This window comes from Struthio camelus, chromosome 12 (genome assembly GCF_040807025.1).
Source record: "Struthio camelus isolate bStrCam1 chromosome 12, bStrCam1.hap1, whole genome shotgun sequence".
Taxonomy (NCBI): Eukaryota; Metazoa; Chordata; class Aves; order Struthioniformes; family Struthionidae; genus Struthio; species Struthio camelus.
Genome location: NC_090953.1, coordinates 352325 through 367686, shown reverse-complemented (window position 1 = coordinate 367686; position 15362 = coordinate 352325). Strand labels below are relative to the sequence as shown.

Here is a 15362-nt window from a genome sequence, read left to right as displayed (position 1 = left end):
TCACAAGCTCTGCTTCATGTTGCTACTAACCTAACACCTGAACTGTGAGTCTTCTGAGGTTACAAAGACAACTAGCTTTGTTGTAGCAGATGACTTGAGCTAGTATTTATTATTTAAGCCTATATAGAAGAACTTTTGCAAAAGGTTGGTTTCACAGCACTACCCCTACACATACCTCATGGCTTCTGCTGTTGAGACAAGTTAGGACCAAAGCAGACTGCTGAAAGAGATCAGGTTAAATGTTTCTGTCTTATGTGATAAAGGCTCTTTCTGGGATCTTGATGCTTAGTAAATCTGAAGAAATTCTGCTCTGTGTGACCTGGAAGATGAAGAAATTCAGAATACTGTTACAAAAGACCAAAGTTTTGGGAAAGGGGAAAGGGCAGCTAAATGTGGCTTTATTGTTCAAATATCTGAATGGAGCTTGTTTTCTGTGTTTCCTTAGTTTTGCTTTTCCCAGAGTGATCAGCTGCTCAGTTTGTTTTGTATGTCTGAAAACTGTTTGAGCACCCATGGTGTGTGTTAGCAGGGTGTGTCATTCTATTTTGCCAACAAAGCTTGTGCCAAGCACTGGTCTTTCCTAAGCCACTCTGTAAAGCAGCTGATTTCTCCTCCCCACCCCCTCCCCGCCCCTGAAATCTAATAAAAGGAAACTAGGCATCAGGTTTTTCCTAAGAACCTAATGAATATTTCTAATTGAAAGTGTTTGTTAATCAATAAAACTAAGAAAAAGTCCAGCAAGTGTGAGCTTGAAGTTAGGTATGTTTGGTCTAGGCTTGGCAACTGCTTTTAACAGAAAGAATATTTAGCCACGTGAGCCACTCACCTAAGGGTGCAAAAATGTATTCATATCTCTGAATCTGGGTTTTGTTTCTAAAGAGCTATCTCTACTTGGTGAGATGTTATGGATGAACCAGAGCAGTTACCAGGCAGGAGGTCAGACCAAGTAGATAATGACCTGGTCCCATGAGTCTTGAGGCCCTAAACGTGGGGGAAGAGATGGGCCTGCCTACTAGTATCTTGTCTGCCGTGCAGTACCAAGGACATCTCAACAGACGGTACAGGGCTGCTCTGACAGTCTAGAAAAGGGAAGTCAGCGCTTCTGTGCCCGCTCTTTTTCTTCCAGAATCTCTAGGCGCTATGTTCTCATGCAAAGCCTGCTATCGCCCAGCTGCCCTTTCACGTTCTCCAGGCATGCAGTGCCAGCTCGTTTGTTCTTGTCCATGTGCTGAAGTGACTGACTGCATTTGGATGAAGGACTGTAACATTGTTGTTGGTCTGAATTTCTTGTTTCATTTTGAGGAGGGTTAGGCTGGAGGTGACTTTCTCAGGTAGCTGAACCTGAACTGTGTTGGACTTGGAATGTGTCCTAAGATTTATTCGCTTGTCAGATTTTCACTTACAAACATAAAGTCTCACGACTCAGCTTGTGGTGGGGTTGACCGTGGTTTGCAGCTGTGTTTGGCAGAGGCTGACCAAGATGGGAGTCCAGCCTGCTGCCTAAAGATTTGGGGTATGTAGAACTAAGAGGGAGGGACTAGGCTTCAGTGTGTGGGGTGGGTCTTCTCCTACCCAGCAGCCCTAGTGCTGGCAGCTCTATTCCCTGCATCTTCATATTTTTTTCTATTTCCCAGCTTCACCTCCCACTCTCCTCTCACTTTTTATGGCCCGCTTTCCTCCAGATGCGTTTGAGCACCACCACGTTACCCAGTTGCTGCGCCGTTTTTCTTCCGACTATGCCACGAGCCGGAACATCTCCCTGGATGCTACTCTAGCCCATCACCTCCAGCAGTGCTCCTACCACCTGCGCCTCTTCAGGAGCTGGCTGATCTCAGGGCAGGATGACTTGGAGTGTCTTTACGGTACTGCACGCTGCAGCTGCCTTGGTCCCATGCCCTTGTAGCTGAGCAGGGACCACTGTCTGCTTGAGAATGCAAAGTATGCTTTGCTTCTAAGAAAGGAAAGCATTTCCTTCTCCACATCCCTCAAATCTCTGGGCTGCTCCTGCAGCAAGGTGCATGGGCTGTTGCACCAGGCAGTTTTGGAGCTATACAAAGAAGCTTTTCAACACGGAGTCAGTGTTCTGTGTGTAGCTGTAACTGCTCTTTCTGTCCTTGGCAATTGTATGTTGCCTCCTTCCTCCAGCCAGGGCAAGCCCTTAAGATTTTTTTGTGTGTCCTCATCTGAAATGATGAGCTCTGACCTGTGTGATGCTCTGCTGACACGATAACCCTTTGCAGGTCCTCGAAGGGTGCTTCTTGGTGTCCCTGTAGTTATCAAGGGAGGAACCAAAGTAGATAGTAAGAGTATGAGAAGAATGAAGTTTAAGGAGGCACCGCAGCTGGTCACGTGTCGGTGATCTTGCTGTGGAAATTTAGGGGAAGTGGTGGCTTGTGGGATCGTGTTGTTTCTAGAGAGAGCAACTTATGGTAGAAATTGAGCTTCTGTATGTCTGCATTGCATGGCATCTGTTTTGCCTGTTAGGACTTCTGCAGTGTGTCGTGTCTGTGGTGGGAAGAGGTAGGTGATTTCAGTATTGGATCTGGATGTTAAAGATCACTGTTGTTTCTGTGGTATTTCTCAGCCTCTGGCATGGGTGGGAGGTCTGGTGCATTGAGGTTTCAGTGCTTCTAAGACGAATAGAAAAATTTATTTTTGTGAAGGGTAGCTAGCTAGGGCTGGCTGTTAATGTTCACCTTGCACCATAAAACCTGCTTGGTGCATGTGGCTTGCTGAACTGTGTGGTGTGATGCATGGATCTCCTTTTTCATGCAGACCCATAGGTGGAAGGGATAGACACAGAAGAGTTTAGTTTTTCATCCAGCAAAGAAACAAGATCAAGCATTTTCAGAGCCTGGAGAAGAGAATTTTTCTTATACAGTCTGTTTTTTCTCAATATAGCTCTTTCTGTCAAGCAGGGAACTTGGAGATGGCAACTGCTTTTCAAATATAATTAGGATAATCCTTGGTCTCCTAGCAACTAATACAAAAGTGGAACAAAATCACTTCAAGGGGAGTGATACTGGAACAAAATGGACTACTCCCAAGCCAAAGCTGAGCTTGCCCTGCTGCAGATGTCAACCATTCTTGTGTGAGCTCTCAGAGAGAGAAGAAATGAATCCAGCACTTTGGGCACTGGCATTCCAAGTATTGCAGCGTGATGCTGGCTTATGGAGCCCATCTTAATGCAGCCAAGCTTGTAAGCTACATACAGCAGCTTTCAGTAGCTTCCCTGTGTGGAAGTCAGTTCTCTACAATCAGTAAGTGAAGTTCGTTCTTGCCGTTTTCTCAGTCTGACTGACCTCAAGCCCACAGTTATTTAGCATGTTCGGAATTCCTGCTGAGGTGGTTCTCTTAGCAGACATTTCTCCAGTCTCTGCAGCTGACAGTCTTACTTCCCTCCATGTAAAAACTGGGTACTCCTATCCTCTCTTTCCTGTCTTTCAATCCTACTTCTGTCCATGCAAAGAAAACATGAAGTAAAAGACTGGGACAGGAGTTAGAAGTATGTGGTTTCTATCCATAGTTAGAAAGATCAGCACTGGAGCCCTGAAGAGATCTGTCTGGGAACCTATGCTCATCAGCATGTTCACTGTTTGGAAAAGGAAGAGTGTGAAGTGAGTTTATGTTGTTAATGAATTACAAGGTCCTGAAGGCAAAGGTCAGCTGTGGAGAAATAGAGAAGGACCTTGTAATTATGAGTGTCTGGACAGTAAAACAGCTGGTTACGTTCAGTGTAAGTAAATGTAAAATGGCAGGGGGAAACAGCCCCAAATTTGTATATAAAATGATGGGCTCTAAGCTTACCATCACCACTTGGGAAGATGTGGGTGAGGTAGAAATCTGCAGTCTGGGAAAGATGCCTGTGATAGTGGTCTGAACCTGAGTGGCCTGGAGATGGGTAATGGGGATCTATCTAATGTTCCAGTACAAGAAATAGGAGATTTCAAATGGAACAAGTAGGAGGCAGGTTCAGACTGTGACTTTTTTCACACATTGAGGGACCTCCTCACCACAGCACATGAGAGACGTTGAAAGCTTACTTGAGTTCAAAGGGAGACTGAAGAATCTCATGAAAGAGATGCATCAAGTTCAGGGCAGCTCTGAGCTGCAAGTCACTGGAGTCTGGGGGAGTGTTTAGGGGAAGAATCACCATACATGATCTCTAGACTAATATTCTTTCCTGCGTATCTGCTTTTTGGCACTTTGGGCAGAGAGGTGCTGAACTAGAATAGACCTTCAGTCTGACCATTCAGATGTTTTGAGGGCTGGTCATCAAAAATCTGTTTTGTGTGCATATCACGTACACATGTGTAAGCTCACATTAAAATACATGTTGGCATGTTGGAGCTCTCCCAAAGGCTGGACTGACCACGCGTATTGGAGAACTTGCTTTCTCCCACACCCTTCAGAATCTGTGTCGAGACTAGATAAGTGCTGTCTTTACTCCAAAATAGCTGATATGGTATTGGTGTACAAACCTTTTTGGGAGGTATCAGGTCCCTTTGGTCTGCCTTTTGCTTTCAGAATGTCTGTCACAAAGGAATGGGCACCTTCTCCACTCCAACATGGAGTTCACAGTTGGAGAGCTGGGTAGTAACTTGATAACTTCTGATAGTCAAGTTGTGTGTGCTGGTGTTCAGAACTCTTAGACAAAAATATGATACACAAAAAGGATTGTTTTGAACCAAATTATTTCTCATCTGAGTTCTCCTTGGCCTCAATCTTTGTCTGTTGGCTGACTGTAGTTAATCTTGGGGCTGCTTCAGTTATTGCTCTTGTTCGGTGTAGCTGCTTTGTACTTAGCCTGTTGGAGCAGTAAGTGCATTCTTTCTTTTAACTATGTCATTCTGCTAGTACAAAAGTTTACCATATGAGGGACCTCCGATCAGTATTAGTAAAGCTAAGGAATTGACTGTTGGACTACTTGAAGATTGCTCCTTTGTCATGCCTCCTGTAAAAGAATACAGTTGTCTCCTAGAGGAGTTACTGAGTTATCAACTCTGAGAGATAATCACACCCCTGCGGATTTCATTCTGGGGGACATGTGATCCATATAAACATAACTTTCCCAACTCATACTGCACGGGAAACTTTTTTTTTCTGATCTCCTTAGGGCATGCATAGAACTTAGGAAGCTCATGTGTTACCTTGATTCAAATTAGATGCTTCCATTGAATTAAATTATATTGATTTCCTCTGGAAGGTTTACACTGTTGTTTGTTCTTCTAGACTGGCACATCTCCTGTGTAAAATAATAGCAATCAAGAAGATGCTAGTGCATTCAAGGTCAAGGGTTTTCTCCCTTGTTCTTCCCTTTCTCCAATGTAAAATCTGCTTATTTTAGTTCTGCTGCTAAAAACTGTAGATGAATTTACTTTCAGACTTTGAGGCGAATCAGAATAGATTCTCCAACAGTGCTCAGCAATATATGCAAATGTCAGGAACATGAAACTTTGGGGAGAAGAATCAGAACCAAAATGTAGTTAAGTTGACTGTAATTTGGTCAGACCTTCAGCTTTAGCATCAGGGTGCCTGGGAGAGCTGAAGCAGGCTTTGTAAATCCTGTAGGCGGGTTATACCTCTGTACATTCTCATGTGCAGAATGGCTCTTCACGCAGTACTCTACTCCCTGCTATTGTGTCAGGATGACTCTGCATTACCGATTCAAAGCAGACACACACACCCCCTCACCCCCCCCCCCACGCATCTGCTGCTTACATCACCTGTAGTCTCCTAGGACATCCAGAATAATACATGTTCAGCAGACTAATGTCTTGTGGGTCTTACGGTTTCTCTGTTACCAGATCTTGTTTGCTTGACTCTAACAGATGGTTTGTTTTTATTTCACTGAATAAAATTTTGGGAGACATAACCACGCTGTCCTCCTTGCCCAAAGAAGATAACAGTTAGAGTTTGGGATTCATTTTTAGCTACTCTGATCTGCTTACCTGCAGCCACATGCCTTTCCCTGAAGGCCAGGCCTAATTCTAGAGGGAGCATATTGCCCTTTGCATCCTTAATGCAGCTAGTGTAGTCAAACCCAAATGAAATAAGAAACTAGACTTGTACCTCTGTGGGCTGCTCTAAGACTCCTTGGTACAAAATGAATGGGACTCTGTTTAATTTCTTGTGCAGTTATCCACATCAGAGACTCCTGCTCTGCAGGCCCCATGAAAAGAGTTTCAGGAAGCATCAGCAATAGCTGAGCTGTCAGCACAGGGTTCCTGTTATGTTTTGCACTCACACTTTTTGTCTGTTGCTCTTTCCCTAAGATGTCATTTCTTTGTTAAGCATGTGTTGTGCAGCAGTGGTTAGATCCTTCACTGGGGACTCTGGCTGCTATGGTGATGCAAATAAGAATTATGGTCTAGGTCTAGAGCCGTAATTTCTTCCTTGGTTCTACTGTGGTGGCAAGAAACTGCCTTCGTTGGCCTCTCAGTAACAACTAAGCAGGCAAAGGGTGGTGTGCACAGAAGTGGGCTGCTGTATACAAACGCCAGGGCTTGCTTAGAAAATAGTAGTATTTCACCTTGAGAAGGGAAACTCTTGCCTTTTTCTCATCTTGCTTTGGACCAGTTATGGCACGCAGTGCTGAACAGAGCTGTGCTAGCAGACGTTTGGCACTTTTGAGATCTAGCTGCGTTGTTTCACATTAGTAGCGTTTTCAATGTCATGCTTCCTAACACTGGACCTTCGATTTCCTCTTTTTGGCTGTAGGAGTGTCCACGCACTCGGCTCCTTGTCATTGCTGCTAGTGCATCTTGGATCTACATTGCCTTGCCCAATGTGAAATTTAAACTTCTTCCCTTTTTCTTTGGAGACCCAGAGAGCTGAGCCAACTTTGGCCCATCTTAAACCAGATTCTGCTGTGAAATCACATTAGCCTCATATTCTGCTCCACAACCATCTGCACCCTGCTGTTCTTTCTCTCCTCCTTTTGCTTTAGATTGTCTCCTGGAATACCTATGTGAAAATAGTAAATACAGACTCTTGTTTATTCAGCCCTTCTGCTCAAGGGACTTCTCAGCAAGGGACAGCAGGAGCATGGTAGTTTTGCTGTAGCTTACATTCCTTCCTCATAGCCAAGGATTTGTTATCTTCATGTCTTGAATTAATGTTTGTAGGCTATTTGTGGCACAGGTAACCCTTCTGGACTGACTGAAGTGTTCTCTGTCTCCAGTAGCTGTTACAGCAGTGAATGTCCCTGCAGCACTGCACACTGATGTTCTGGTCTGTGGTTTCCTCATGTTGCATGTGGATTCACTTTAAATACCTTCTGTTGGCTTACCCTCTTTGCTTGTTGCAGAGCTGAGTTAGGTGAACGCATTGGAGCAGAGGCTACCCGTTGAAATCTGAAGGTGACTGGAACAATACTACCCTTAGGAGATAATCCAGGAACTCAAGTTCTTCTCCTTAGTAGGTGCTGTCAAGCTTCAGGGATCAATTTTAGCCTGGGAGTGTGCTGCGCTGCAGTCCTGATACAGCAATGCATCAAGAACTGTTGCACTTTTTGCATTTCAAAGTGACTTTCCTTACCTGTACGAACAAAACCAATTCCTTTCCAGGGTTTTTTGGAGAGAGAAAAATCCACTGAGGGAGCTTGGGCAGTCACAGAATGGGAAGCCTAGGCTTAAGAAGTTTAGAGGTCTTTAAATGCAAGAGGCAGAGCAGAAGGAGGCCTTACTGCCATATGTCCAATGACTCATCTCTCTCTTCCTTTCTCCTCTGACAGTTTCATGTTGGCTTGGTGCCACAGGGCATTGCCGAAGAGCTTGGATGAAGAGAAAGGTGCTTTGCTGTAGCGTTCTGTTGGCTTGAGTAGCAAAGAATTTCTAGTGAAGAATTGCGATGCAGCTTTGCTCTGAGCAAAAGAGCTCTGTCCATTAAGTACTGAGATATCGGTTTCTGCTAATTCTGGGCTTGTTGGCAAAGAAGTCTTGTTTAGGGGGCCAAATGATTCATGTTGTTCTCCATCCTCTGCTTTGGGGATAGTCTGTCAGGCTTATACTGGAAGGTCTGCTGTGAGAGAGAAAGGTTCTGCCACTCCCTGTGTTTGTAGCAGCGTGCTGCAGTTCACTGATGGGGAGAGGGTGGCCTGTGTCCCAGGCTGGAGTCACCAGCAGCGCCAGTCTTTTCATGGAAATTCTGCTGACTTCACCTAGGGGAGCTTCTGCAAACTGCGGGGCTCTGTGCTGAATTATCCACAATTACCAGATAGGTTAACAAAAAGGTCAGAGCCTTTGCAGAAAAAAGCTGCTGCTAGATATTTCCCTCCTCCTTCTCCTTTTGCGTGAGCCTGCACGCTTGCTTTCAGGTCTGTTATTGCATGTGATTGCCCATTGGCAATTTTCCCGACCCAGAAAAGGTGACCTTAGGCCTGAGTGTGCCTGTTGTTTGATTCCCAGGCTGTCCAGCTCCTTCAGCCGTGAATGGTCCTGCACGGGTTTAGGTTGCTGTTTGCTCTATTCATTTTTCTGATTGGGTCTCTTTCCAGGTTTTGAAGGCTGTTCCATGGTTCCCACCATTTATCCCCTGGAGACCCTGCACAACTCCCTCTCTTTGCGACAGGTCAATGAGTTCCTGACAGCTGTATGCAGGAGTTGCAGCGAATCACATGTCCAGTCTACTGCAGGTACTGATGAGGTGGGCTCATCTCTGGGTAAGGCAGAATAGAGTCAAGGCAAGGAGACAGTGCAGACGTTCTGCTCTTTTGTGTTATTGGGATAGATCAACTTGACAGGACTGGTAATAAGTACAATTTCTGGTACCCATTCCAGGGTGTTCTAGTTCAGGAGCGAGCTATGGGATCCTGCTCAGAACCATCCTGGGCCAGTTATTTGAGAGACAAGCAATCAGTCTTGTCTATCTGTGACTGATAAGTACAGTGACATAGATGCAAATTGCAGCTTGGGAAATTCCAGTCTCAGATCCCCACAGACTGAGGGGCAGGCATGGCTCTAAATTTGCCCTGTTCCTGAACTCTTTCCTGAGCAACTGTTAGTGGCTGCTGGGCTATGTGGTCTCTGTTTTGACCTAGTTGTGACCATTCCTTTGTTTCTGTGTGTGAATATTACTGATCTATGTTTTTTTCTTTTTTTCTTGAAGCTTTGTTTGATTCAATGATTGGCAGCCAGATACCAGGAGACCCCTTTATGTCTCAGCGAATCCTGTCATCATCCTCTTTCCCGTTACGCCAGCGTTCGGATAAACCCCCTTGGTGTGAGTGCGCTCTTTTATTGATCGGAAATGAACGTGATGGTGAGGGGGGGGAAGTAGAGGGTGCTGAAAGGTGAAAGGCAGGTATTGGTGCTCCGGGTTTCTAGGCTCTCCCCTTGAAGGGACAAACTGATTAGGAAAAGGCGGAGACAAAGGGGAAACGGGTGAAGGGGAAAGTAGTTGACTGCCCTGTTAGAGAGCTTCCAGAGAACAATGCAAAAACTGATTGTTTTATAGTACTGTACATCACTGGGACATCTGCTATTGGATGGTTGTTGTCTCTCCAAACATCCTCTGCTATGTGCATAGGACATGCAGGGACTAAATGCACTTTGTTTTCTTCTCAAGTTCTGTGATTCTCTATGACACATGGCCAACTTAGTTTCAGCATATGGAAATGCCTTCCCTTCCCTACCAACCATGTAGGTGCCTCACCCAGAACTCCATATAGGACAGCCTGTTCTCTGATTCCTCACTTCTATGCTTCTTTCTATAGCTTCTGAGCCTCACTTCCCACATTCTCTGCAGAGCTGATGACTGTTGTTTGCAGATATCTGATTGGGACTTGAAGGGCAGAGGGTTAGGAGACAGTTGTTCGGCAAGTGCCTTAACACAAATTTGGGTTGCCACTGAAAGAACAGTCCCACTCTTCTGGCTGTGCCTTTCCTTGTGCCAGGCTTAGGGTGTGTTCGTGTAGGCAGTAAGGTCAGGGAACTGATCTGGCTGAAAACATGTTTAATCCTCTGCCTTTGGATTAGATTTAACCTAGATCGGTTCTCTAGTCCAGCTTGTTGTGCAACATAAGGCAAGAGCAAGCATCAACAGAGAGGTAACACCCCTTCTTCTAGTGGCAATTCTAGCTCAACATTTAAGGATTGTATCTGTCAGAAACCAAGGGGAGCAAGATTGAAGCTGAGGCGTCCCATAATAATGAGGAAATGAAAGGAACTGCTTTTTCAGCTCGAAATCCTACATCACATTTCACATTTTGCTCTATGAGGCCAGCAGCATCACTCTTAGCTGTATGTCAACAGAGCAATGTATGTCAGGATGTAAATGTAGTGTCTGTGCTTGGGTTTCGATCAGCTGAGCTGCCAGAAGCACACCTAACAACAGCTGCAAGCTCCTGTCAGGGTACGTGGAACGTAGATGACCCTCCCTGCTTGCTTAGAGAGCTGTGGGACTGGGACAGTTTGGGTCTGCTCAGGCTTTGGGCTGTGAATATTAGCTAAATGTCTAAGATTTTTCTTCCTCTTTGCAGACAGCAGTGGCCCCTCCAGTACTGTCTCCAGTGCAGGCCCATCCTCCCCAACCTCTGTGGACAGCTGCACTCGTTTCAGCTTCACTGAGAAACTTTCCATCAGCCCCCCAAAAGGTGAGGAGCAGCTGAATAGCCTGTCTCCTGAGCAAGGGGAGAGACAGCCCTCAGATGGAGTGCTTAACTTGAAGCTAGGGATATCTGAGTTGTCCACGGATCAGCCCAGTGGGGAGCCAAGTGCCCCAGAGACCTTGATCTGGAGTAAGGGCCAGGAGTCAGATAGGGTCCTGGAGCTGTGCAAGAAGGAGCTGGCAGGTGAGAACTCTGACCCAAAGGAGAAGAGTATTATGGAGCTGAATGAAGAAGAGTCAGCTGGGGAAGTATTAGATCTAGATAACACAGGGTGGTCAAAGTGTGGTGCAGGGTCTGAGATAAGGACGGCTGGGGAGAGAGTGAAGCCGAGTGAGGAGTGTTTAGGGGGAATGGCTGGCCTGGATCAGTCAGGGCTGTCAGAGGAGACTTTGGTGCTCTGTGAGGAGGAGCTGCTGGGAGATGTGCTGGAGCCAGAGTGTGTGGGCAAGGAGTCACTGGGGTACAGTGCTCTGGCAGGCCAGCTTCAGTCTGGTCACCTGTGCCAGGACCAGCCACTGCCTCCTGAGACAAGCATGGAGGAGCTGCAGCCACTGCACCAGGAGGATCAGCAGAACTAGTGGCTCACTGGACAGCACACTACAAGCACTTCTAGCCTGGAGCCAGCCCAACTTCCTGCACAACACTTCATGCAGCTGGCTGTCCACAGCACAGAACAAGCCATGTCCCGAGGCCACAGGACTCTGAGGTGCTGAAGAGTCTGCTCCGCTCCTACGCAAGCCAGCTCTTTGCTGTCTGGCAAGCGACAACACCTCATCTGCCACGTTAAACCGACAACACATGCAGTCTTAGTACTGGCACAGCACCTCCATGGAGCAGTGACATGGGGCTGCGTTGGTGCAGGGTGTTCCAAGGGCTATGTGCTCACTGGGACAGCAGAGTTCGGGGATTGGTAGGGCCAAGGCTTTTGGGGTGGTGAGGCAGAAGGGGATAATTGCTCCCTGGAAATCTCTTGGCCTTCACAGCCTGGCCCAAAGTAACTGGGTTTCATCACAACCACCAACCTCCTCTCTGCTTCTTCATCCTTTTCTCCACCTCTCCATCCCCACCGTTGGTCACCAAAAACAGGTCTGGAGAGTCCTTGGCTGGAAGAATAGGAGAAGCAGAGGCAACCTGGAAGGATGTGGGAAGGACAGTAATGTGGTGATCAGGTTTGAGACTGCCACTTGCAAGAAAACCTCTCTTTGGAGTGGACTTGCGTGTTTTCCAAGTGAGCTGGGGCAGGCAGGCAGGAGCTTGGGGATCCGGTCCAAGAGGGGTGCAGGGAGAACACACACGGGTTTTTCTAGTCCCCAGGGGTCAGTCTGGATAAAGCTCTGAACCCTTTGGTGACAGAAATTAAAAGAAACTGCTATTTGAGCAAATCAGGATTATTAGAAACCAATAAGGAGAAATCTTTATTGTATATAAACTGAAAAATATTTAATGCATATTTATGTAAATGAATTGTGAGCACAAGCCTGAGGGCAAGATTGGCACAGGTGTCCCTGCCACATCCTGAATGCAGGCCAGGGCTGTGCCTCCTGCGCCTCCTGTATTTATGGACAAATTTGTGTGTTTGTCTGTAGCTAGGATCTGTGTTTCTGTGAAGCTGTGCCCAAAGATCTCTGCGCTGTGTTGTGATGATGTGTGTTCACAGTAAATCTATGCTGTGGGTCTGGTGTCTGTCTCTGATGCTGAATTGCCCAGCAGTGTGTACATACCAGAGCGGGCAAATGCCCAGGACAGCAAGCACTAGCACCGCTCATTGTTGGCCATCCTGGAAGAGAAACTGTGGCTGAGACTAGTTACGACCAAAGTGAGTATGCAGGCATGGGACCTTTCTCAGGAAGGCTGGGTACCTCTCTTCTCTGTAGGAGAACTGGTTATAAGGGGGGAAGGAGTCCTGGCTTCCCCCATCCCAGGGTGGTTTGCTGTGGAATGAAAATGCTGGGGCAGTGTGTTAGGCTCCTTTCACTTGACCCAAACCTTGTAAGAGCGCCAAGCATGTCCTGTGTACCAGGCCTGTCCTCTTCCCCGTACCTGATAATCCCTGGCTGCCAGTTTAAGTAGGGTGATGTCTACTTGCACTTGAATTGCAGCAGTCTTACAGCTCTCTTGAGTGTAGCATTGTGCCAAGAGGAAACCTAGCTCCGTTTTTCCACAGGGCTGTGCCAGCCTGCTCTTGTTAGGATGTATGCTGGCATCTAGGAGGAGGGCCTGCTTCATGCTGTAAGGAAGCCCTCTGGCTGTTATTGGTGACCCTACATTAAGGACCTGGAAGAACAGATGCCCTGACCTTCAGCTGTCCTGACTGGGGGCTGCTGGACTTTGGAGGCCCCCTCCAGTAGCTGGCTGCAAGAAAGCTAGAGGCAGGGAAGCTCTCTGGATCCTCCCTGCCCCTCTCCGGCACTGCCCAAGCACTCGATTCTGCTGTCCTTCCCAGCTCCCTCCTAAGGTCGGTGTATGTCATTACTGTTGCTCTAGCGGGAGAGCTGCTTCTCCTGAAGGGGTGGAGCCTACCTGGGCATGCACAGAGCTGGGAGCTTTGCCTGGACCTGAGAGGAGTTGTTGCTGTAATAGACCTAGCATCTTCTGCAAGCCGTCACTGCTAAGTGGCACGCTGCTCCTTCAAAGGTGATGCAAGCGGGAGTCTTGTGGGCTCAGAAGCCTGGACTTGGGGGGTACTTACCCCAGTAAAACTGGGAGCTCTTGTAGGGCCTTAGCACCTGCTGTGGGACAGGTTTACTTTGTACAAATGTCTGGCAAATCAGCTGCCTTTCTGCTCCCTCTGCACTGCAGAGAGAAGGGTCAGACAATTACAAGGGTAAGACAGTAATGTAGTTTCTGGATACCCTGGCAGCACCTAGTGTTTTTGGCTAAATCCTGACAAAACCAACTCTGGTTCCTCAAATCTATGCTGATGCTTAAGCTACACTTTTCAAACGCTTCTGGGCTGCACAGATCGTTGTCCCATCAGCACAAGTGGCTGCTACATGGTCCTGTATCTCTGGCTGGATGTAGCTACAAACTTTGCCTACAGTGGTTGGGGTAGCTGGGATCAGGCTTGTGACATCCATGGCAGATACTGGTAAGCAAAACTCCCTTCCTGAATTCTTGTTACCGTGTGCAATGGAAAAGTAGTATGGAAAAGTGTATCAAGGGCTCATGGCCGAGCAGGCAGGAAATACCAGCTGTGTCTGTATCAAGTAGTTGGAGCATGGCAGTATCTTATGTAGGCTGTGGTAAGTGACAGTTCAGTTCCTCTGTCAGATCATGTATTCCTCACTGTCAGTCAGCATGTATGAGCAGAGTCCTTGGAATTGGAGAAGTTGTGGGATTGTACCGCATATGCAGTCATTATGCTTTTGGCTTGGTGAGGCCCAGGGAGTCCTGACTGTTCAAACAAGACCAAACTAGGTGTGCTGCTAATGCCTTGGGCACTCCTCTGGCTGAGCGGTTTGCAAATGCTGAAAGAACTGATTAAGTGAGGGCCATATCATTACCTTACTGGAAGCTGCCCTTTTGTTTTTCCTTTCTTCTGATTACTCAGTGCCATGTCGTTTTCCCGTGAATGACTAATCCTTACTTTCCCACATCCTACCCAGCAAGTGAGGGACACAACTCACAAGGAGAGGACAGCTGTTTTCTATCCTCTGTGTGTGTGCCCCCTTTTCCCCTACTGCTCTTGGTCCAGACGGACTCTCTGCCCCAGTGCTACCCAGCTAATGCCTGCTCTGTCTGCTGGCTGCAGAGGAACAATCAGCCCGGGAGCTTGAAGGGCTTGCTATTTGCCTCTTGTTGTTTGAGTTGAGCAAAGTCCAGTTTGGCACTGAATTGTAGCCCTGGCAAAGCCAAGGCCTGCTCTGGAGCCTTTGCTGATCTACTTCCCTGTTCCCTGTTACAGACAGCTGCCTGCGGGTCAGCACTGATGCTGGTATCCAGGTCTCACAGACACTAGAAAGACTCCAGCTTCACTGTCCTGCCTTGCTCATTGCTGGAGGAGCATTGCTGCCTCAGGACATACTTATGGGACTTGCACCATGTCCCTGCACTCTACCTACTACATTTTCTGCTATGGTGATTCTGACTTTGCCTTCCTTCTCCTTCAAAACAGCCTGTAGTAGATGCCTTCACTGCAGCCTGCAGTCCATCTAAACAGGCGACAGGGAGCTCTGTTCTGCAGGATGGTGCCAAACAGATGTTCAGGCCACCCTTCTCTGTATACCCTCAGCTCACAGCTTTTCAGTTAGCAGGAGCATAGCCATATCCACGTACTGTTGAGATGGAAAGCGGTTGTGGAAATAGTTTCTGGTTCGTGGAAATAGTTTCTGGTTCATGGAAATGGTCTGTGGTCCCTCCCCTGTCAGTAGCAGCTTTGGCAGGCTGCCCTAGGATCTTTGCAACATGCTGCACAGCCACATTAGGTTGTGGCTGCTATGGCTGCTCTTCTGAGGATCCTAGACCAGCGCCTGCTTTCCCTGTCCCCTGCGCGCAACTGTGCCACTGTGTTGCCTCCTGGGGACACTCAGACAGGAGCAGAGCTGATTGGGCATCAGCCTCTCCTGACTTGATATCTAGCACAGGCAGAGCAGGAGACTGCTGTCCTAGTTTTCCTCTGAGTAGCAAAAGAGCTGAAATAAATTGACTTCCTCTTCAGAGGTAGGCTATGGAGAGATATGAAGGTCCTCTATTGCAGTAGGGATATGCAGTGCGTGATGCCCCGTCCATGCCCGAGTGGCCTCAGGCACTGAGC

General features: G+C 47.3%; 1 protein-coding gene across 21 annotated transcripts in view; it reads left to right on the top strand.

Annotated features, from left to right (window-relative positions):
- PPIP5K1 (diphosphoinositol pentakisphosphate kinase 1) overlaps positions 1 to 15362 on the top strand; it is a 65115-nt gene that overhangs the window by 44980 nt on the left and 4773 nt on the right. For 14 of the 21 annotated variants that reach the window (XM_068957832.1, XM_068957831.1, XM_009670111.2 and 11 more), the window contains 4 exons: positions 1683 to 1862; positions 8498 to 8635; positions 9109 to 9222; positions 10481 to 12282. In XM_068957832.1, coding sequence (XP_068813933.1) covers positions 1683 to 1862; positions 8498 to 8635; positions 9109 to 9222; positions 10481 to 11187 — 1139 coding nt within the window. In that variant the 3' untranslated portion in view covers positions 11188 to 12282. Of the gene's footprint in view, positions 1 to 1682; positions 1863 to 8497; positions 8636 to 9108; positions 9223 to 10480; positions 12289 to 15362 lie in introns of those variants that run through there. The other 7 variants (XM_009670119.2, XM_068957837.1, XM_009670117.2 and 4 more) reach the window with 3 other exon arrangements.